This window comes from Pseudochaenichthys georgianus, chromosome 11 (assembly GCF_902827115.2).
Source record: "Pseudochaenichthys georgianus chromosome 11, fPseGeo1.2, whole genome shotgun sequence".
In the NCBI taxonomy this organism is placed as follows: domain Eukaryota; kingdom Metazoa; phylum Chordata; class Actinopteri; order Perciformes; family Channichthyidae; genus Pseudochaenichthys; species Pseudochaenichthys georgianus.
The window spans coordinates 23,408,736-23,432,445 of NC_047513.1; the positions used below are offsets into that span (position 1 = coordinate 23,408,736).

At 41.5% G+C, this 23,710-nt stretch overlaps 1 protein-coding gene across 1 annotated transcript in view; it reads right to left on the bottom strand.

Annotated features, from left to right (window-relative positions):
* The window catches only part of kcnh8 (potassium voltage-gated channel, subfamily H (eag-related), member 8), a 79,092-nt gene that overhangs the window by 29,180 nt on the left and 26,202 nt on the right, over positions 1 to 23,710 (bottom strand). The window contains exons 2-6 of the mRNA XM_034094744.1: positions 19,736 to 19,969; positions 8,180 to 8,311; positions 4,007 to 4,134; positions 3,084 to 3,321; positions 2,805 to 2,962 (exon numbers count right to left, since the gene is read on the bottom strand). Coding sequence (XP_033950635.1) covers positions 2,805 to 2,962; positions 3,084 to 3,321; positions 4,007 to 4,134; positions 8,180 to 8,311; positions 19,736 to 19,969 — 890 coding nt within the window. The remainder of the gene's footprint in view (positions 1 to 2,804; positions 2,963 to 3,083; positions 3,322 to 4,006; positions 4,135 to 8,179; positions 8,312 to 19,735; positions 19,970 to 23,710) is intronic.

Sequence of the window (23,710 nt, forward strand, 5' to 3'; positions counted from 1 at the left end):
AATAGGTGTGTGTGTGTGTGTGTGTGTGTGTGTGTGTGTGTGTGTGTGTGTGTGTGTGTGGAGACAGTGATTTTGTAGAGAAGACACAAAATGATGTTATAGCTAAATGGAGAATGTGAGTCATAGTCAACAAAGGAATGATGACAAAAAAGGAGAAAAAAGAGTGTGTGTGTGTGTGTTAAGAGAGAGGTTTAAACAATCTGAGCGTTTGAACAAAGCTACTGTAAAAGGAGGCGATGTGAGGACAGTCAGATCCTCTCTCTGTCTCGGTGTTTTATGGCGGTTCAGTGGTGCAGCATGAGGGGTAATGAAGCCCCCTGCCGAGCCCTGGGGAGAAGCTCCGTCTCCTCTCCACCATCCATCACCATCCGGCATCCCACCTATGGAGAGAGCAGGCTGCGCCACGCCCCATTCTCCTCAGCTCCACGAGCAGTGTAAGCAGTGTACAACACCTCTTTCTACTTTCCCCTTCAATCTCACCTCTGACGCTCACATTTCCTCCTCTGATCAGGTGTGACGTTTACATTTATGTTCTTGATTAACTTACTTGCCCTCAGCTTTTTAACATAAATGCAACAATAACTTTACAGAAATGCTCGTTATTTCTCCCCCTGCAGCCTCGCTCTTAGACAAACCAATCACATCCAAGCCACTGATCTTGTGTTTTATTGATGGAGTGGTATCGAGCAAATAAGGATGCATGACAATGTGTTCTTAGTCCTCCAGGCCCAGGAGCTTTAACAACAACTGTAGCAGTTAAGCATAGCCAAAATAATTGCTTTTTTTGAGATGATATCACTGCAGGGGACTAGTGCTTGTGTAACAGTTGTAAATATGCAGTGGGGTTTATTTGTAAATCATTTTGTACACAAATTCTGTGTTTTATATTAAGTAATTCTGTGTTCTATTTGATTGAATGTTCAATACCTGACAAGGTCGGAGATCAGTGGGCGGAACCTCTGAAGTGTGGTCGCTGCACTCAGGAGATTATTGTTGTGAGGACTCCCCCCCTATATATTGTGTCCCTCACGTTTCCTCTTCCCTTTTTGTAAATGTTCCACGTGAGAGGCGTCACTGTGAGGGAAAGCTAATATAAGACTGATTGTTTTATCTTTTGTCAGATTGTCAGTAATAAAACGGAGATCGTCAAAACTGTATGCTGGCTCGGGTCATCCATGAACAACGCAACACACAACGCAGAGAACGCTTAACGACACCGGTTACACTTGCATTATCTTATTACTGACCAGTCTTTCAATATTATTTGTGTCTTCAAAATATGAGATATGATTAACCAATGAGAAATGAGAAACAACATATGGTGACCAATCTCTAAGGTTACACCAGGATAATCTTCCTCTAAGTTCCTCTTTTTATATCTTAAAAACAGGTGAAAAAAGGTTTTGTCAGTTGAAAACCCGCATAAAATAAATTCACTTGCGAAAAATGAAACCTGGCAAAACGTTTAGGAAGGGTTTAAATGGGTTCACCTGATAGGAGAAGCAGAAATGGGACAACACAAACTAAAAGGTAGACGAACAGCAGGGAGACGCCATGCTGAGGCCCCTTGGCTTATTTTGGTAAATGATGTCCTCAAAGGGGACATCAGCCTGAATGCTCCGTCCTTAGAGGAGACATCAGAAACAAACCGGGTCCTCCCGCTCTGCCAGGCGGCGGCAGGGGAACATGTGGCCCACTGGCCCTTTACCCAAATCTGCACCTACTGGCATGTGGTCTTTCCATTAATAGAGTCTGAAACCAAACAGGAAGCTTTGCCTGCAGCAGCACTAACAATATCGATTGCTATTTTCATATCTGTTGTTCTATCTATTTAAAGCACATACACTACGTAAATGTCACTTTACTTATTGATATATTTTACTACAGGGAAGTTATTGTTTCCTAGAATTAGAACACATTTAATCTAATGAACTCTGTCAAATATCAAGCAATTTGTCACTTCCTTTATTGTGTTGTCATGATTGTTGTGAGCCTTATTTTGAAATGTAATTTCAGAAAAGAGACTTTGTTAATTTGAGTCTTTCACTGATTAAACAGCATACAGATACAGATAAGTACAAAGGAAATAAGTACTACAATACTTATTTCCTTCTGTAATTATCTGTGTGTGTTGTGCCTAATGTTGTATACATCTATTAAATCCTGTCCAATTACATTTCGGTATATCTAATGTTGATAACTGCAGTGTATTGTAAAGCGAATGTAATTGTGGGTTGTGTGTAAGTAGTGTTGACTTGTAAATATATACATTTGTACACTCATCCATGTAAGAGAGATGAGCTAATGGGGATTCCAATAAACAATTGAAATACCAATTGCATGAAATCCAATGTTGTATATTGGCCTGTTAACACCATATCTTTCTTTAAACACAGAAAGCAAAAACCAGCCATAAGCCACCAATAAAAACCTCCCTATTGTGTAGTAGTGCTTGCATTGGGTGAAATCACTCGGCCATGGACGAGACAAGAACGTCCGCCTAATTGCTGCAGATCTTTGATTCTTCCTCCATTCAAGTATTCTCAAGGGGTCCATGTGTCTCCACCAGAACTGACACTGGTTTTAATGATACAGATTTGATTGTTTTCTCTGTCCTTGTACAGTATGTGGAATCAATACACAGAATCACAATCTATTATGAAAAGGCAAATGTGCTGGAGGTGATGCACTTTATAAGCAACCAAGATCTGATAGGGGTAATCCATTCATCCCAAAGATTTACATTTTTCTTAAATACTATTCGATGTGGTTCACTTAAACGCAGGGGGGCCATGGCTACTCACCACGCTGACTTTGAAGGCATAGAGCAGGTCAAAGGGCAACGCGGCCACCAGGTCGATGATGAACCATGTGGTCAGGTAATGGATGCAGATCTGCCGAGCATCAAAGATCACCTGGCCCGACTTGCTGACGTAACTCGTGCGAAAATTACAAACAATGTCTGGCATAAAGACAGACAAATGGAGTTAGGTGTTGGTTATTGAATCCAGATTATTACGATAACAGATCAACGTTAAATGAGATAATAGTCTATATACAGAAATTGTAATTCTGCAACTAACCTATGATGAAGAGTATCTCCACGGCGATGTCGCTGACGGTCGTGCTGCGGGTCAGGTCGTCGTCGTCCCCGATGAAGCACACGTTGTACGGCACCGTCACAGCAACGTAGAACGTGGCCAGTAAAATCAGCCAATCCCAAGCAGCTTTGAACGTGCTGTAGTGAAGTAAGATGAATTTGGACTTCTTGGCCTCTGCTACCTTGTACTCTGGCAGGGCCGGCGGGTCCCCAAACACGTTCTGGACAAGGTAAGACAATAGGACAGTCTGTCAAAATGACCTGTTGCATATGTGGTCAACAATTACATTAGATGTTGTTTTGTGTGGCCTCTAGTTCCAATGGCTACATGTTTGTGTGTGTGGTTTTAACACCAGAAGGGTGCACTATACTTAAAATAAGTGGGAGCCAATTACATAAAAAGAACACTATAGCTACACTCATTATGTCTTAATAAAATTACATTGATGTTGAACCATATATAGGGTCAGCTGATACTTCAATATCATCATGTATATTCCTTGAGTCTTCTGAATTACCAGAAAAAAATATATACTAAATTGTGATATATGTATACATTTAATTAGATATGTAATTTTTGAACCGAACAGAATATGTTGGCCATATCACCCAGTCCGAAGGAATGCTAATATCTGTTTTCTCTTTAGTCGTTAAGTTTAAAAAAAAACATCTGATGGTATTACATTTATGTTACAAAGAAGCATCAGGTGGTACAACATGTTTTGTTCACTTTGTAAACCCTCTCCACCTGGACACAGTATTTCTGCTCTGCTCCCTGCACTTCCATTGTGTCGACTCCACTTCAATAACAGCATTGATCTTTTCAATCCCTGTATGACAGTCCTCAAACACCCTTTTTGAACGCCCTGGTATGACTTTACACCCTGCCCTGTTGTTAGATGATACCTTGTTGAGTTTAATCTGGCCTTTCTCTCTGCTGTGGAGGTGACCAGAGATGTGGTAGAGCACGGTGTTTCCCCGCATACGAGCCGAGCTGAATGCAGATCCTGTTTTCACCCTGCCGCGCCGTCGCTCTGTAAACACACACAAAGCTTAGTACACATCCCCCCCTGCAATACTTTACCCCCCAATGTTAACTCCTGATGAGTGAACCAGTCATTAAGCTTGATGAAATGCATAATATTCCGTTCCGAATGACGAATCATGAATATTCAACAGGAAGGATGTCATTTGCAGGAAATTGCAGGATTTCAAAGCAAAACTGTCATGTTGCTTTTTAAAAAGTCAAGTATCCTGTTGGGTCTTACATTATTCAGCTATACATATTAGTTGATGTTTTGTTGTGTAAACACTTTCTCTAGCTAAACTGCAATTTTCCAGCTTTAATAAGTTTCTACTGGAGCCAGTCAAGTTTAGTAGATTTCCTGTGGTAGATTGCAATGTGCGTGCGTGTGGGCTTGTGTATTTCTTCCAAGAGTACTGTAGTTGTAGATAAAGCAGATAGTGTAGGAGTGAAGTGTTCAGAGTGAGGAGATGGATAATGGGAGAAGGCACTTTATTGCTGAGCCCCATTCTCTCTGTTGTGAACCCACAGGAAAGGACTAAGGCCAGATTGGCTTGAGGGGGGATAATGGCAATAACAAAGCTGGAGAATGGAAGTGATAACTGCTTTTGAGTGTCCTTTGGAAAGTGTGTACATCCTGGTGTGGGTGTGGGTGTGTGTGGACCCCAGACGACGCAAACAGACAGGGTCCATCCATAACACAGAGCAGCCTTGGGGGACGCGACACGGCAGGCGCAGAGAGACAGAGACATGCTTATTTTTAGATCTAATGAATTTCCCTCCACTTTTATAGCGCTTCTTATAGGGGTAGAGGGGGAATATAGGTGGGGAGGGGGTGGGTGTTGTGTAAAACGGGGAAGGCCGAAGGCATGTAGAGCAGATAGCGGAGGTGGGAATTGGTGTCTGCTGTAAAAGCAGCTGGAATAGATGAGAAACAGGGATTATGGAGAGAAAATGGGGTGAGGAAAGGACAGAAAAAGGAGACTGGGTTCCCCCCCTTTTTGCTAACACTGTATACGTTGTCGTGACCAGGAGCTAACTGGGTCACATCTGAGGCGTGTGTGAGAACATCATAAAAATGCATACGTTTCGAAAAATTCACATATTCTCATTTAGAGCCGCTTGTCAGACCCAGACTCATAATTAGGGGTCTGGGCAGACTCACAGTCTATGCTGCTGCATCATCCTTTTTCTATGAAAAGCATTTCCTTATATGGGCAAAAATAACTTTGCTGCATGCTTCCTGTTTTCTCTTCTTTCAATGAGAGTAATTAGGCATATCCACAGGAGGCAGATCTGAGATGAGAGCCTGGTTTGCTGACTTAACAAACACACACTGACCTTCTGTCAGGCTTTGACGGTGGCTTTTGCTTAGATTTTGACCTTCAGGTAAAGCTCTGAGGAAATTGATTTTGAAGACATTACTTGCAACTTTGCTTCCTCTAGATGCTCTGTGCGACAACAAATTATTGACAATTCAATACTGGAGGGCAAAAAAGTGAGGTGAAGTTCTAACAAAGATATCATCGCAGTCAGCACAACAACAATACACCTTCATCCCCATTTTGTTCCTACCATTCATAGAAAAATAAGACATTTCACTGGGTAACCTACAAAGAGATTACCAAATGCTCAAATATAATCAAATATTACAACAAATATTAATCCCGATAACACAAAGGTGTGTCTTTATAATCTACGGTATGGAGGTAAACCCACGGGCGGTTGCAAGTTGATCGTTTGCTAACAGGAGCGAAGGGATTGCCTGCTGCCGTCAAATCCAGATTGAAATATATATTGCTACCTTAAAAAGGTTCACATCGCATCATAATACAAAACACATGTATGTGTCCTACATGAATTGTTCTTTTCAATACAACATACATTTTCTGTTGCTGCACTCAAAACAGTTTCTACTATAGGGTAAGTCTTAGTGAAATAGAAAAGTCTATAACCCTTTAAATCATGACATTTATTACTTTATTAATACATTTCTTACCCACTACCAAGTCTACATAACACATTGGTGTACTTTGCAGCACCTTCATCTATGTTAGCATAGTAAGCACATGTGGTTTTAGCATGCTAACCTGCAAACACAAGTATTTTCAGATATTTTCAATATGCAAACTGTGCAGTCACAATGTTAAGCACTTACTTCATTAATGTCTTATTCCATTACATCTTTTTATTGGACTGTACCATGTTGAGTGGAGCACACAGGGGGATTTTCATAGTTTTAGGAAATTGTAGTTTTAAGTACTCAAAACAATATATATTTATTATATGTTTGTGATGGGAAAGTTTGAATAATGATTTAAAAAGTATTTTGTTGTTTTACAAAAATATTTGACTTTGAATGTATTTGGTTCAACTTTGCACTAACTTGGTTTGTCTGTAGGAGGAGCTTCATGTTTAAATTCAAGAGGTGTAAGCTTCACATGCTTTGTTCATCTTTGGGTGGATGAGTTACAACTTCTACGGTTGTTGTCCCAGGTTGGTTGTTGTTCTCTCATACTCTTTTAAAAAGTTTGAATGTTTTATTAATCTTTGTATATAGTTTCCTTATGTACAACCTCTCTAGAACCAGGCTGAACTGCCTCTTCGTGTAATGTTAATACAGTTTTTCTCGATTGCTAACACACTAAAATTATACATGAAGCACAATTATTTTAACTGACACTCAAAGAGCAAAACATCGGCTCAAATCTCTAAACACGTTTTCAGCTTTTCACACAATTTGCAAATCAACATGGCACTTTTTGCAAACCACTGCACACATTTCTCCACGTGAGACACAGGAATCTGACATAAAGTCACATGTGAGCAGGTTTAAAACACTGATATTCAAAATGCCTCACACATGGGCCAATGATCAAGAAACACGTTCCACCTGACCAAACACCTGAGAGCATAACTGTCGGCTCATCAATCAGGATGTTAGCACTATGAAAAGACCACAGGTGAGTACTTTCTTACAGCAACAATGGAAGCCAACATGGAAGGAAGAGGAAGGGCTGGGCTGAGAGTGAGAGGAGGAGAAAGAGGTGGAGTGAGAGGAGGAAGAAGAGGTGGGCTGAGAGTGAGAGGAGGAAGAATGAGAATGAGAGGTAGAGGTAGCTGGAGGGACAAAGAAGAATACTCATGATATATCAGTGCTTATATCTGTTGTATGAAACGTATTTACTTCATTACTGTAATTGAATTGTTGGCATGTTGCAGACTATAACTGTACACAAATCCTGCACAATGTACTGTGGTAAACTTACTTTGATGCAACACAGACACTGACCAACCACTATGTCTTTGCTGTTTATCTGAAGGACTGAGAAACAAAGAGGTGGAAGGCCAAGGGTTTTCGATGAGGCAGGAAGCAGCAGTTACAAACTGGGTTTTGGCAAACAATGCCATCCCACTTAGAGAGATCCGAAGCATAGTAGCTTAGCTGTGTGCTGAGACGCATGTTGCACAATGTTATCTTTGAATAAAATGTGATTATTTAAAAAAAAAAATTTCAACAACTCATTTGTATTAATTTTCTTAATTTACTGTATTTCTGTAAACTCAAGCAATCTTTCTCTGCAGAAACCTCTATGCACATAGCCCATAACAGATGCAAGTGCTTTAGATTATGCTCAGCAGTGTGTAGTTGGGTGGTCAAACTATCTAGTTTTATGAATGGTGCAAAAGTTTGCATTTGGTAAGTGTTTATGTAGTTTTGAGTGCAGTTCTTCATTTAGCAGGAGAAATGAGGAGTTTTGCACTTTGGGTGTGTGGTTTTGTGAATTGTGTTTAGTGTTCTGAGAAACTGAGCAATTAAAAAAAAACGTGTGTTAGCAATCGAGTAAAACTGTAACAACAATGTCATGTTTCAATCGAGCCTTAGGATTTGCAATGGCCCTTATATTACCAAAATCCATAAGCTGAACAAAGAGGTAAACAAGTTTGTTTTTATAACCTGTGTGCAATCCTCTTGTTTAGCAACAATTAGAATCGCTTAAACATTAAAAACCCACATCCTACATACATACACATACGAATATTTACACACTGACCTTCCTTCTTGTCCCCTAGGATGGCTTTGGCTTTAGTGTCAGTGGTGTCCTTAAATGAAGCCAGAAAGAGCACCACGTCTCCCTTCTCATTCTTAATTGGCACAATGTCGAGCAGGCACCAGAACAGAACAGCTGGAAGAGAAAGACAACTGTTAACCCTTTAAACACCATCTGTATAGCAACAGTTTCACAGATCCTCAGACTTATTAGTGAGCCTTTCTCCAGCTGTAAGTCCCTGAGGAGAAGCAGAGCCTTTGAATAGACGTCACTGCTCCCCAGGCACAGCATGATGAACCCATCTCTGAGGCCCCATCTCCTGCTAAATGGACTGCTTTTTCAGAGGAGCTGTAGGTCAGCATGTTTGATTCTGCAGCAGTGTTGGTGTACTAGGGCTTATTACGACATAACTTTTAAAAAGTTTGATTCATTAATATTTGAAAGGACACCTCATACTACAATATATAACTTAATTTACAGATTTGCTTTTACCTTTAGTTAGTTAGTATTGCTTAACAAGGGAGTGTATACCTTAATCCACCATTGCAGGGTCCATAAACACACACAAAAATGCGAATGTTTCTGTGTCGGCTGGATGTGTGTAGTGAATATAATATGCAATTGTTCACCAACAAATTCTCCATATTAACTTAAATAGGTGAAGATGTGTCAGTAGTGTGTTAAAATCTGTTACGGTGCAGTCACATGGTCATAAATAGATGCCTAAAAAGTATTTGAAAATACACATGGGTCATTGAAAGAGTTTAATGTTTATATATTTTGTGCAAGAATAGATTTTTTTACTTCATGTTAGTAAAAAGGCTACAGTTTTCTGTCTGCATGTGAGTCTTTGCGGATGTCTGTTTGTTTTTCACATGCCACTTACCTTAAGAGAGTAACTTGCATACCCCTTTATCAATTCTCAACAGATGTCTCAGATGTTAGACACCATTCTCTATAACAAGTGGATCGTGTTGTTTCTATGTCTCGACCGTTAATCTGTTTCTTTTAGATCCCTAATTCCTTCCTTTTTTAACTTCTGTGCTCACTTTCTAACTAATACCCATAAGGAAACAATAACGTATGTGGTGCTACTTAATCTTTCCTTTGTCACCTTTTCATTATGATCTGTATCTTGCACCAACTTTTAATCTCTTAAGGATATTCATGTAAAAGGAACGAATGTTGAGGACTTGAGCGTCTGAGTGTTTTTGGCCTTGTTAATGTTAATTAATTAATCACAGCTAATTAAGTCTGATCCACATCACGCTGTGGCATATGCACGGCAGTTTTGGGCATAAGGGTATTTTCATGTTTTGTCTTTGATGATTAAATGAATTCCAGTTGTATAGGTCAACTCGACTCTTTAGCTCTTCACCTTTCAAGCTTTACCCTTAAATGTTTGTTATCACAGATTCCTCAATGTGTTCAAGGTCATGATCTACCTTCCATTCATTTCTATTCAAATGAACTGCTGATGGAGAGGGATTTCCCACGGAGTTCCCTCCCCTCACTGCTTAAATCTTCCCTGCCTGGTGATGACTCAATCAGTGTTTTTGTGTGTGTGTGTGTGTGTGTGTGTGTGTGTGTGTGTGTGTGTATATCTGCATGCCTGTGAGACGAGGCAACACTATCAAGCACACAGCGAGAGAAAAGAGCGTCCCTGATTGCGAGAACACAGATTCCTCTTTTCTCCGACTGACAGACGGAGGAGAAACCAAGTCAATCAGCTACGTTTACTTTTCAGGACTCCGCTGTGACAGACAGAACGAGCGGGATGTGACAACATGCAAAGGCAAAGGCAGGGGAAGAAAGAAATAGCACAGACGGACAAACTGGCACAAAATGTTGTACATTATGTGAAAAAGTAAGAGGGATGGGTGAAAGGAGAGACAGATTAAAGGTAACAAAAGGAAATGGGGAAAGTGGTAGGAAAAGATCTCTGTGTGTGGGAGGCTGGGCGGGGGACAAAAAATACAACAAAGAAGGAGACACTATGGTGTAGACAGTCACATCTGTGGTGGTATTAGCTGAGCTGTGCACACTGCTCTGAGTCATCTACGAAATCTGCTTTATGAATCAAAGAAAAATCTGAAAAGTGGCACACAACTGAATCATGCACACACCATAATGCCTGCATGAGACATGTACAGAATAGCTTCAGTACCATAGAGTCTAGACCAGGGGTCTCCAACCTTTCTTCATCTGAGAGCTACTTTGAAAAAATGAAAGTGGCCAAGAGCTACTTGCATCACATCGCTTACATTTATTCACATAGCACTCATCAGTTGAATTAAGCTATACTTTTGTACACGTACGCAATTGCAATACCTAAAGCTTATCACAAATCTTAACTTCACATCAAGGTCCAAGAAAACGAAAATGTCTCACATATTATTATGGCCCACATAGCAAGTAAGTCACTGAACATTCACATAAATGTCCTTAATCGCCACCTTACAAGCATCGTGAACTTATGGTCAAATAAGTGCATTCACTCTTTTTACAGTTAGTGAGATGAATGGCGCTGCATGGAGTCCACCATCGAGGGGTCTGCTGGAGTGTACCCACTTAGGTTCACTCTAATAATAGAGTCATTGAAATGTTGATAAGTCAGTCTTGTTCTGTATTTATATTTCATTCATGCCAGAAAAAGCTGCTTCACAAAAGTCTGTAGAACAGAACCAAATAAAGCAGACGTGTTCAGTGCTGCTTGGTGAATGTTCTTATAGTTTTCTGGGTCTACAAGGCTCCAGAAATGTTGTGAGTTTTGCTGAGACTTTATAACCTCCATCTCCACAGGATTGACACTGAACAGTTCAGCCATCTTTTTCATCTTCTTCTTCGTCTTGACATGAAATTATAAACCATAATAAACCAAGTGTATGGTCTAGCCTCCCTATATCTGTGTGTGAAATTGTTCCATCCTCAAAAACAAAAAACGAATACTTCTGCGGTCTAGCTGCAGCTTCTAGCTACGGTCTTCTGTTAAAAAAAGGACACTGAAGGTCCTGAATGTGGCATCACACACATGACTTGAGTCTGAACCATAGACTGTATATATAAACACAGCAGACAGCATAATAAAAACAAAAATACTGCATGTGGGTGCACACTCACATTCTCTGTCTTACTGTTACATTATTCCCATGAATGTATGAGACTAAGTTAGCTTCATCATATCTCAATCAGTGATTAAGCGAATAATAAAGTTTCTATCGGGTCACTGTCAGCCTGTCACTCATTATTTTCAGGGAGGGGGCGGGGTTTGGAGGAACGGAGAGGAGACGGTGATCGCGGAAGCTTTTTTCCTCCTGCCTTCACAAACTTCACACAAGTATTTATCAACTGAAAATAGCAAGAGGACTTTCATACTCTGCAATCCAAGACTTGATTAAATCCACCAAAAACCTGACGATAACGAGTGTTTGTCAAAAAACACAAATCCCTCCCTGTGTGCAGGGCCGCCTTAATGCACGGGCTGACCTGGGCTGAAGCCCAGGGGCCTACGGAGATCAGGGGCCTATCATGAGCCAATACAAAAGTTAAAAAAAATATTTTAATTAAAAAAAAAAAAAAAAAATATTTCGGATGTTTTTAAAAAACATTTAAATAAACAAAGTCTTGGCTTTCAGAATATGAAACTTTTATTTCCAAAATCACACGATAAATACATTTTTGAAGCTTGTAAAGGGAAGATGACAGCTCTCACTCGCCACTCACTCCTCCTCCCTCCGGCTGACATTATGAATGTAAGGCGTATAGTAATCATAGATAACACGGCAGGGTCCGTTACAGTTTGTTTTCATCTGGTTTCAAATAAACAAAGTCTTGGCTTTCAGAATATTAAAATTGTTTCGGCAAATTCAGATGATAAATACAACGTTGAAGCTTGTAACGGCATAATTATAAGCGGAGAACGGAGTAACTTGACGTCATAGCAGGCATAACAACAGCCGGTGTTTCTCGTGAGTGTTTTCCCCGGGAAACAAACACAATACACACAAACGCAAAAATACACAAACACACACACTCGTGAGCTTCCCCCAGACCAGTAATCCAAACGAAAATATCTTCCCTCCGTAGTATTTTGATCATTTGCTCCGCTAATCAATCAGATCGATGGATTCCAGAGATGACTCTGAAACAGTCAGTGGGCACCACTTAACAGCCAATCAGAATGAGAATATGTTTCACATGTGACTTATTCAAATTGCGAGTGATTGAGTGACAGATGAAGGTTGTTTAGGAGAAAAAGTTTGAGAAGAAAAAGTTTGAGAGTGGCGCTCGGGAAAGGAAATTGTTGAGGGAAAAGGAGTCTCGAGACCAGCAGCTAATACAAAAAATGCCGAAGCTTACAGGTTATTTTAAACCTGTAGGCCAGGATGAGGAGGAAGGACAGATGAGTTCTGTACCGAGCGGCAGCGGTGCAGGCCGCGGGACCTCGGAGCCAAGTAGGCCGTCTGGTTCTGATAGCGATGGAGTAGCGGGAGAGGAAGAACAGACAGGAGGGACATTATCTGTTGGAGGAGATGGAGAGGACGACGAGGACTTGCTACGTGTAGGCAGTGGCGTTTCTATATGTACAAAAGTGGTGGGGCACAAAAAACGTAGATGTTTATATATACGCTTCTGCAGTGAGGTTCATGGCTGGTGAGGCACTGGCACTGACTCTTCAGGTTTACAAATATTATATTTTGACCTAAATCAAAATATAATATTATTTTCAAAAGCTTTTTTTGTCTGATGCTTCAATTAATTTTAAACAAACAGTTCAACAAAAGGATACCCAAAACATGTAATTGTATCATTTAAATATTGAATTGTTCTCTCTTAGTAAGATCCCATTTTCAATAAAATTGCAGTCTTACCTTGACTTGAAGATTAAGTCCATTTGCCTATCCCTCTGGACAGAAATCTCTATTACTTTTTTGTAAAAGTCCTCCTTATCTTCTTGTAGTTTCAAAAGTCTATCATAAATCTAATCTAATCAATAGATTTATGATTCAAAAATTATAAAAGTAGGGTAGACATGTGGATATTAACCGGTTGAACAAAACGTGCATTTATCTAACAGGTTTGTTTCCCACAGATCTTATTTTGAGCTATTTTCTAAAATCCTATGGAGAAATCTCATTGCTTTTAGGTCGAGGGAAGCCATGCGCAGTGTACTTCCGGGTTTTAGGACGCCTCACTGCAGCTCTCTCGTCTCCTCTTCACACACCACACTTTTCGCGGCACATGTACTTACAGCCAATCAGCTCTGAATTATGTGAGATGATGTATGGTGGGGATGGCAGCTCAATGCCCCTCTGGTCATTATTTTTTTGCCACACACATTAAATAGCATGAGCATGCGCAGTGTAGTTTTTACAGTCACCATTGACTTAAACAGGGAGAGGGAGGGGCAGGATCGGGTTTTGTCCCACATGGCTCTAAACAGCTCAATAGGCACACTGTAGACACTAATTAGAAGAGCACAGACTAAAACAGCAATGTACAGACGAATCAGATGATTAAACGTGATCTTAAAATGTATTTTATATATTTTTTTGTAATCATTATTTTTAATACTTTCTGCTGACACTAGGTGGGGCTGTGCCCCACCTGCCCCTAATGACCAGTCGCCACTGCGTGTAGGGGAGCCAACGGCAACCGGACAAATACATGAGGGAGGCCCAGGGGCGGACTGGCCATCGGGACGTTCGGGACGAATCCCGATGGGCCGGTACTGAAGTGGGCCGGTCGGACGATGTGGGCCGCCCGGTAACCGGCAGGGCTCGATATTAAATGGCCCGCTGGCCCGGAAGCACTATTTAGACCCCCCGGGCAGCATAACGTACTTTCCACTTGCCCGCTCGGGCCACTAAAAATATTGCTTTAAAAAAATTGTCCTGTGGTATTGGTATTTTGACTAGCAATTTAGTTAAATTGTTTCGTATATCAACGCTACAACATAGCGTTCCGTGAGTCGGTTGTCGTTGTTGGGTGAAAAGCAAACAGCTGTTTGCTGCGGAGTGCAGCGCGAGCAGGCTCCCGTGAGCGGCAGCGCGCTCCTTCACTATTTCGCCAAAATGTTTTTAATACCAGCGGTAACCGGCCAAGCGCCGGGCAAAAAACAATCTTCAAATAAAAGAAAGTCACCGGAGGAGTTAAAGGAGAGTGACAGGGATCATGAGAAGAAGAGGGAGAGAAAGTTTCAGCTTGATCGATGGAGTTGGCTTCTAGTGGTGCAGTGACGCGTCCTAAAACCCTTTTACAATCTATCGATTAGATTTATGATTAGAAAATTATAAAAGTAGGGTAGACATGTGGAGATTATCCGGCTGAACAAAACGTGCATTTATCAAACAGGTTTGTTTTCCACAGACCTTATTTCCAGCTATTTTCCAAAACCCTTGTCGAGGGAACCAGCAGCTTACTTCCTGGTTTTAGGACGCGTCACTGGCTGCACATCTCAATATGATGCCAATATAAACAAGGTCTTCTGTCGGCTCTGTACATCAATGCCGACCTATGCTGACAAGTAAGTGAAGAGTAGACAATATAAAGGTATTGGCGAAATGTCCCAGCAGTTTAGGATAATGAAGGATCAAATCTAGAGCCATTACATGTCTAACTCCTAATGACAGGAAGGCAGAAAGTGCATTATACAAATAATAATCTCATAATAATAGCAGACATTTTTTAACAATGACCACAATATCATTATTTTAATAAACCAAATATGAACAATTGAGGAAAATGAGGAAGAACTGATGATTCAAATGTTGTAGTACAAGTAGTTATGTAGTTAGTGCATAAATTACCATTGCAACAAATGTGTTAATTTTCTTCATTATTAGTCGATATGTTTTTGGACGAATGCTCCGGGCCAGTGGTTACAATGGTGGGGCCAGTGATAATACAAGTCAATTTTACCCTTAATGTCTACCTCTGCGGTAAGTCACTAGCACACTTATTCACTTCAAGTTTTTAGAAATGCATCTTCTTAATTCAACTAGTGTATTACCTGTACAAGTAGGCACAACATAAATTAATAGATAAAATAAAACCAACACTGGCCAGGAGGGAACAGAAACATAATAATACATAAAATAAAATAGCTTTCGGTTTTGTCCATCACAGCAACAGAAGGTGGGCCCCCACACACAGTGTGTGGGCTATTTTGTCACCTAGAACCACTGGTGTCTTTGACTCTGTCAAACAACTCTCCACAGAGGCAGGGGCAAGCACATCTGTTATTATGGACGCTGCTTTTGTACGACCACATGACATTTTCTTTACTATCTCAGAGTCTGGAAACATGGTCGGCGCTAGCTTGTTACCAGTCATTTGACCGGTATGAATGGGAGTGTTGCACTATATGGTAAACACTGGTTATTTCTGCTGCTGTTACCTTGTCTGAGTGACCATCTTTTTTTTGTTTGAGTAGGAATGTCTCCATAGAGTGGGATGTCTCTTTTTGAGCGACACGTTTCTTGTGAGAATCGCATTCTCTGTGTCTTTTGACGTCGTATTCACCGCCATGTGAAATTTAAAAATTACTCTTGCAAAGATTGCAAAAAACTCTCTGAGAGTCGCCCTGCACTGGCTTCACCCACGGGTACGTGTCTTCCCAGTCTTTGTTGTATGTGCATCTTCTTTTCTTCTTAGCTGTAGTTTCAGTTTCCTCCATTTTCCATAACCTGCTGCGTCGCCTGCGTTCGTTGTTGTTTGGCGGGGTGGGGGGGGTGTGTGTGAGTGAGTTACTCTCATTGGTTAACACTTGACCAGCACCTGCCGTGTGTTACAGTTTGATTGACAGCAAACACAGCCCCCTGATGATAGCCTTCCCTGCTTTCTCAACAGCCATTGGATGAATCTGATTTTAAAGAAAAGCGTTTTAGCCAATCAAAATGAAATATGCGGGACATCGTCTCAATTTGCGGGACGCACCAAAAGTCGTGAAAATGCTGTGCAGTCCCGCGCAAAGCGGGACATCTGGTCACCCTAGCCATTAGGGGAGTCCCAAATGGTGACGTCACTGGCTGTGTTTTCGCTCCACCTGAAGTCAACACAACGTAGCAGATATGGCAGCGATGGAGGAATTTTGCAATGAGATCGACGTTTTGAACGATGAATTTGACTATTCGTCGGGAGATGACATTGATGTGGAAGCATCTACAGTTACCAGGCATCCCATGGCCTATGCTTATGAACCGATTCGGTCGAATAGAGTGGCATACGATCCGGAATAAAAATTTTTAAAAAACACAATGCTAACAGTGAGCCTCTGAATTAGCCCCGAGCGAAAATGCTAACCTATTACTGCACCGAAAATCACTCCTAGCTCCCTTATTACTTATCCTAGCCGCAAATCCAACACATCGTTTATGATCGCAAGGAGACACAGAATCTAACGGTGCCCACCTCAACACTGAAAGATACAAACTCGCGAGGTTATCCACAAAAACGTACATCAAAACAAGTGGCGCTAGGTACTAACATACGCCAGGCTTACCTTCCTCATTGCCTGGTCTAAACTGGTCTTCAATGGCATTACAACGATAAAAACGATGATGTAGTTAATCCATAGGTTAATGGGGCTGTGTCCCCTTTGAAATGTTCTGATAATCTATAAGCAATACAACTGCAATTCCGTTATCTGCTGTCCGCTCTGTGCTCCGTGCGCTCTGGGTCCTGCAATACCATCCATCAATAGGCCAATACTAGCCTTTTTAGGGCTGTTTTCGACAGATGAGCGTGTGTATGCCAGTTTAATTAGTTGAGCTATAGAACACCCCCAATTCTCTATTGTACGTCATAATAGCTACCATTTAGTTTGGACGCGATTGCGTTAATTAATAAGGTCACACTGTGTCAGTAAATACATGTGTGAGCTAGTAATCTGGTAGTGCTGCAATATTTACCTCTCTCTCGGCAGCTGAAGCAACTCGTTTGGTGGCTCGAACTTCACGTTTGTTGACACTGTCATTGTCTTGCGCGGCCGACGTGCTGGGACGGTCGGTGTTCCCGACTGCATACGTTGAGAAATCGAATATTGTGGGAACAGATCCTGGCTTCAAATCCAATGTTTTGTATTGAACCAGGCATCCAGACTGGACTTTGAGCAGCTTCTCATCCTTTAGTGGCAGCCTATGGAAATGTACTTCTTCCTTCTTTGTATAAAATCCATTTGTGCAGCCTGGGGCAATACAATAAACTCCTGACGACGACCGTTTTCTTGTAATGTAAACTACTGGTGCATTGCACGCCATGTTGTTTGTTATTGAGCTTTGGCCCAGGAAGCCGTACCCAATCAGTGACGTCACTGGAAAAGTCCCGGAGCAATGGAAGCGCCCATGGTCATTAGGCACATATTTCAAAAAGTAAATTCGCGTATCTCGATCGTTTATATTGGAAATAGACTAGATAAATACATTTCCTAATGGTAATATTGTCGCATGGAAAGCAGTTTGAAAAGTGTTTCCATTTCCCTTTAAGGTGGGCCTCCCTGTGTGTCTCTGAGCCGCAGCGACACGGGCCTGATTCAGAGCGGGTCATTCTGCTGTTGGTTCTGGACTGGTGTTGGTGGAGAAAGCAGACTGGTCTGTGTGTGGTGTCGCTGTGCCACTGTCACGTCTGTTCCTTGATCACTGCGTCACGGACCAATTTGATATTCGTGTAAAATAAAAAAACGTTATTGTCTAGCCGCCGAAAAATCAAGCAGCTTTTCAGTAGCTTGCCGCTCGGCGTGTTGGAGAGCCCTGGTCTAGACAATCCTCACAGATGTTGACAAAGCAATCTCCCAGCTTGATTTACAGTAGTAGTTTTTAATTAAGATTTGTTTTGCATTCTCATTTTTATTAAGATTCAGGATATGCATTGAATCTAGTAACATGACATGATTAATATGAAATAAATAAAGTGTGTTGTACAGCGAAAAGTATTTAAAAAGGTCAAAAATGCACGTGTTGAGGAGCATTCATGATAACGATAGAAAGACCTGTTACCTACAATTCAACTTTTGCATACATTTCCCCGCTGTGGGATCAGGATTTCTAAATAAATATTTGTTTTCTTTATAATTTCTATAAATTCTACTTTGATTACATTATGATTAATTTATTTTAAAAAGAACAATGGTGAAAAGCTTTACATTTCCTTTTTATCCTGTTAATGTTAATTAAATAATCACTTCAACGTCAGCCTCATGCAGTGCCGTGTGCATCATCAGTCTGATCATCAGGCTTGGAGTTTGCTCAGTTGTCATAGAATTCAATTGCAACCATTTCCATTTGTCTGCAGCATGTTTATTATGTTCTGTCTGTGTTTGCACAAAAGCTGAGATTGAAATGCCAAACTTGTCAAAAACAAACTTCTGTGTGGAGTGATCAAGAGTTCCCAAACAGCTACTAAAGGGACCTTGTAATGAAACCATTTCATCAACATGTTTCAAAATCGGGAATGAGCTTTCAATCTCAATCCACAGTTTTGTGAAAGCTTGCGGTGCTGATACAGTATAACAAACTGATTTCCCTTGATTTGTGTCAGAGCAGCTTTACAAACACAAATGCTCCCCAGCTTGATTTAAAAATAAAATAGGAACATGAAGCATAAAATTGGAGCAAACTCTGCAATATCCGTGCAAGGGCACCATCCCACATCACAGCAAGCATGTATCTGATGCCGAGACATGCTCATTATTTTGACTTCATTTTATTCACTGGCCAGCAGGCTTATCAATGAGGCACAAACCCAACCATGCCACCCCACGGCTCGCTGCTGGGCTCAGTGTAATCGAAAGAGACGGGGTTAAGGATTCACTATCTGACAGCTATGAAAGTTTAATGCGTCTCAGCCTCAAATAATAACTGGGTTTTTTGTGTGACTGATTGCTTTGTTTAATCACCTTTTAATGACCATGGGAAAGTAAAAAAGTTATACATCCATTAATTCTGCCATCCCCTTCATCTATCCATGGGTCCATCTATGCCAATTTAAATGTGACTTCTTCAGAAATAGCCACAGAGAACTGCCATTCATTTATGGAAATACACAGGCAACCTCCAACATGGTAATCACTGTCTGTGCACTCTCTAATGCAGGGGTGTCAAACTCAATTTCATCCCGGGCCTCATCAGCATTATGGTTGCACTCAAAGGGCCGGTTGTGATTTTAATTATATATAATTATACATATGTAAATATATAATATGTATTAAATAATATATTACATTGTTGGCCCTGCATTGGATTATTATCAGTTCTGGTAATATCTTCCGAAATAACTACGTCTGAAAGCAGAAGTCTAGGGCAAATAATTGAAAATAAATACTCAACAATTACACCAATTGTAATGTATATTCTTTGCAAGCTCTTGAGGGCCACATAAAATTAGGTCGCGGGCCGGATTTGGCCCCCGGGCCTTGAGTTTGACACCCCTGCTCTAATGGCTTTCTGGGCTTCTCTACTTGCCTTGGTTCTAAAATGTAATTGCTAAATGGCTCAGGAAGCCACCAAACCTAGGTTTTATAGTATTGTGTTTTACTTTCTGACTTGGCATCCCCGAGCTTACCTGTCTTTTTGTAGAACGTGATCTCATCTTTAAACTCCTTTCGCTCTTCCAGGGCTTCGTCGATGCTGAGGATGATGCTTTCGCTGGTCTCTGGCCCATAGAGGAACTTACAGGCACAACTCTTCTGCATGACCTCTGCCCGGGAGAAGCCTGTAAGCTCACAGAAGCCATCGGAGCAGTAGACGATAGGAAAGCCTTTGGAAACCTGTGCATTGGCCAGGATGAAGTTGCTGTCTGCAGGAGAAAAGCAAAGAAGAGGTGAGGTGAGATGACGACAAAGACCTAAGGTAATTACTTTATTCCTGAGTTTTTTTGTGGTGTTCTTCTGGTTTGTCCTGCTTATCCACTGTTAGACAAACCCATGGATATATGTTGTGTCCCTGAGTTTAAATGAATAATGAGCAGTGAGGATACACACTGTTAAACTTCCCTATTTCAAATATATTCACACTGAATGCAGTGACATAAAAAAACATTGTGTTTTTCTGACTCAATGCAAGAAGGAAAAATTCTCCCAGCAGACCAACTATGGTTTTAAACTCTTCATTATTCTGCATCTTGAAGAGTCCCTAGAGGCCCAAATAAGTCAACCATGACTCTATAGCACTGCAAATATCTGGAAAAGCAAAATAAGAATATGATTAATTAACACTAGTAATAGTAAACATTACCAAGATATGTTGTGTGTTTAGACTTCAAGCATGAAAACTGCTATAAGTTCGTTTTGGACACTTGGCAGCAGCACACACATCGTCACTTAAATCATGATCACATTTGAGCTAATAGTTGCATATTTCACATCTAACAGAGTTGGAGCAACATCAACATGTATTAGTAGTTGTATATCTGATCACCCGGCAAATGCAAGTCCGCTATTCATTTTCTTTTAGCTCTGTTTTGTTCTCCACCAAGCCCTGAGAAAAAGATATGGCTCTTTCGCGACTGTGGATGTGTTGTAAAGGCGGTGGTCTTTCAATCAGTGGTCAACATGTTGATGTATCCTTGGGCTTATCCCCAAGTTGCTCCCAATGGCATGGTCAATAGTGTGTGAATAACCCTGAACAGGTGGCACCTTTATGGCAACCACTGCCTCCATATGAAATGGGTGAACGCTGACTTCTTTATGTAAAAATATGTTACAATTTAAACACTCGCTGACTTTGCCTCTCTTTATCAGAGCGGCAGAAAGTTCACAGTGGGTTCCTGTCACAATATGACTAGAGCTGTGAGAGTGAACTGAATCACAGACTGCACGCAATATAACTGAACACAGTGAGCTGAAAGATGACAGACACCTTATAAAATAAGTTTTTTTTAAATTGCATATATTACGTTTTTTTTTTATATGATGCTTGTACCGTCACACTCTGGTTGTTAGACGACTGCTCTAAGCTCCCATCACCTACTTTTGAAACTCCAGATAATACAAATGAAAGCCAAATCAAATGGTCAAGGGGTGACTCTCTGGCTGTGTCACTAAATCGCTCTCACTGGCCACTGGTGATAAAAACGTGACTTTTAACACACTAACACAAAGGCTGATGGGATCCTCAGCTCAGCCAGATAAAGACCAGTGTAGGCTGCAACATGAAGGCCATTTACCTCAATAAATGGCTGATTTATCTGCAAGCTGAAACCCTGCTCTTGAAACTCAGTCCCTTGTGTCGAGAAACTTACCTCAAATTCAAAATATTCTCACTGATAAAGAGAAGTTAAAGAGAGATATGGGTAAGGAAAAGAGTGAGAGGAAAGCAGGGGAGATGACAGTGAAAACAGAATATGGTGCTGAAGTCGATCACAATTAATGAGACTGTTTGTGTGGAGTTCTAAATACCCAGTTGAAGTGGACCAGCTGTTCATACCTGAATCCATCTTTTATGGCACACCCATCCACACAAACAAACACCCCCGTGCCAATGAAGTGCAGAATGATGCTGAGCAGTGCTGATAGACAGCTAATGTTGCAGGTTTCCCATAATACCACACAGTGGACTCTTATAGTTTTGCAAATTCTGTAATCTGACTATTTGTGTGTGTATTTTCTCAAACTAGCATTTAAAGGTCCCATGTCATGGCCATTTCTACTGATCATATTTCCATTGTTGAGGTCTACTAGAATAGAGTTATATTGTGCAATTTTCCAAACTCACATTAGTTTCTCACACAGCATCTCTGTATGTGTGTTCACTCTCTGTCCTACACGGCTTGTTGGAGCTCCTGCTCCCCCCCTCCCTGTGAGCCCACTGTGCTTGGATTGGTCAGCTCGCCCACTCTGTTCTGATGAGTCCACCACCGTTACAGTGGAACATCAGTGATTATGTGTTACAATGGCGTTAGCAACCATAAAATGACACAAGTAAGGACAAACGGATGAGAATGCTGCGTGGGATCTGGGTGCCGAGTTGGCGGGACGTTACGCGGCTCGCTGCTGCGAGGAGCGGACAGTGTGAGCTGGGTTCATTTCCTGCTTGCTGCGTGGGATCTGCGAGACAGCGAGACATCGCGAATGGACGTGGGAAGGGGGGTGCTGAGGGGGCTGCAGCACCCCCATCCGCGAGACTCCACTAGCACCTGCACCCCCCACACGCGGTGCACATACAGTGTAAGCGCGCCACAGTTTCGCCACTGCGAGGCTCCACTAGCACCCCCAGTGCGTCACAGTTTTGCTGTTGAGAGAGTGTGTGTGTGTGTGTGTGTGTGTGTGTGTGTGTGTGTGTGTGTGTGTGTGTGTGTGTGTGTGTGTGTGTGTGTGTGTGTGTGTGTGTGTGTGTGTGTGTGTGTGTGTGTGTGTGTGTGTGTGTGTGTGTGTGTGAGGAGTTCCACGGATTGGTCCAATGGGTCACTTCAGTGTACCCAGGAAGTAAAAGAGAAATCTCCAACGAGGCATTCTGGGGCAGCATAGACAGGTATTTTCTGTGTTAGAGTTTTACTCGCTACAGGGTGTACTTTGAGGGTTTGTGACTCTGCAGACCGTTTACATGCATAAAAACCTTCATAACACACAAGGGGACCAGTGGCGGCGCCAGAGATTTTCTCTAGGGGGTGCTGTGGGGTAGCTTGACGTTTCATAGAGGATGCTCAAACATTAAGGATTTCCCATTAATGCACCAGCACAGTTGAATTTTCTACTGCAACACTCCCCACACGCACACACAGTGTACCCGCGACTGTTAAAATGAAGGCTCGATAATCAGCTCACGGCATATAGGTGTAAGCAGGGGTAAAGTGCTATTTTTACAAGTGGGTAGTGGACCTCACCTCCTCTATGAGGGTCCGGGGGCATGCTCCCCAGGGAAGATTTGTTTTTTAAATATTGAAGTTAAAAGCATCAATCTGGTGCACTTTGAGAGCAACATGAAGAGATCTATGGATTCATCTCTCAACACCCGTATGAAACAGAACTGTAAACAGATTTTCTATTTCTTTATAGATATTTTACAAATCACTCCCCTTTTAAAACAAACCGTTTGAGACCCACTGAGATAACTAGACTAAAGTAAACTATCTAATCTAAACACAGAGTCCTTTACGTCACCTGAGCAGAGGTTATCTGAGACTCTCTCAGTCTGACAGGAGAGAGTTCTCTCTCCACCTTGATGTTGAAAAAGCTACTTATATCCGTTAGCTTGGCTAGCTAGCACCAGATGCTAACCTCAACGATCTCCGGTAGATACCCACCGGTGCGCGAGCTCTCTCTCTCTCTCGCTCGCGCACGCACACAAAATGTCTCGTGCCACACACACACACACACACACACACACACACACACACGCACACAGAGCAGAGCTTGAATGAAACACAGAGACCCAGAAGTAAGCTACTTGTACTCACGAGGCCTATTATGTGCAGAATCCCTCTCACTTTCAGGTGGTTTTGATTGAGTGTCTACAAGTGGACATTTAAGGACAAGAACACGATCATTTTCCACTTTGCTGTTAGCAAATAATTTGGCGCTCTAGCTAACAGGAAGTCACT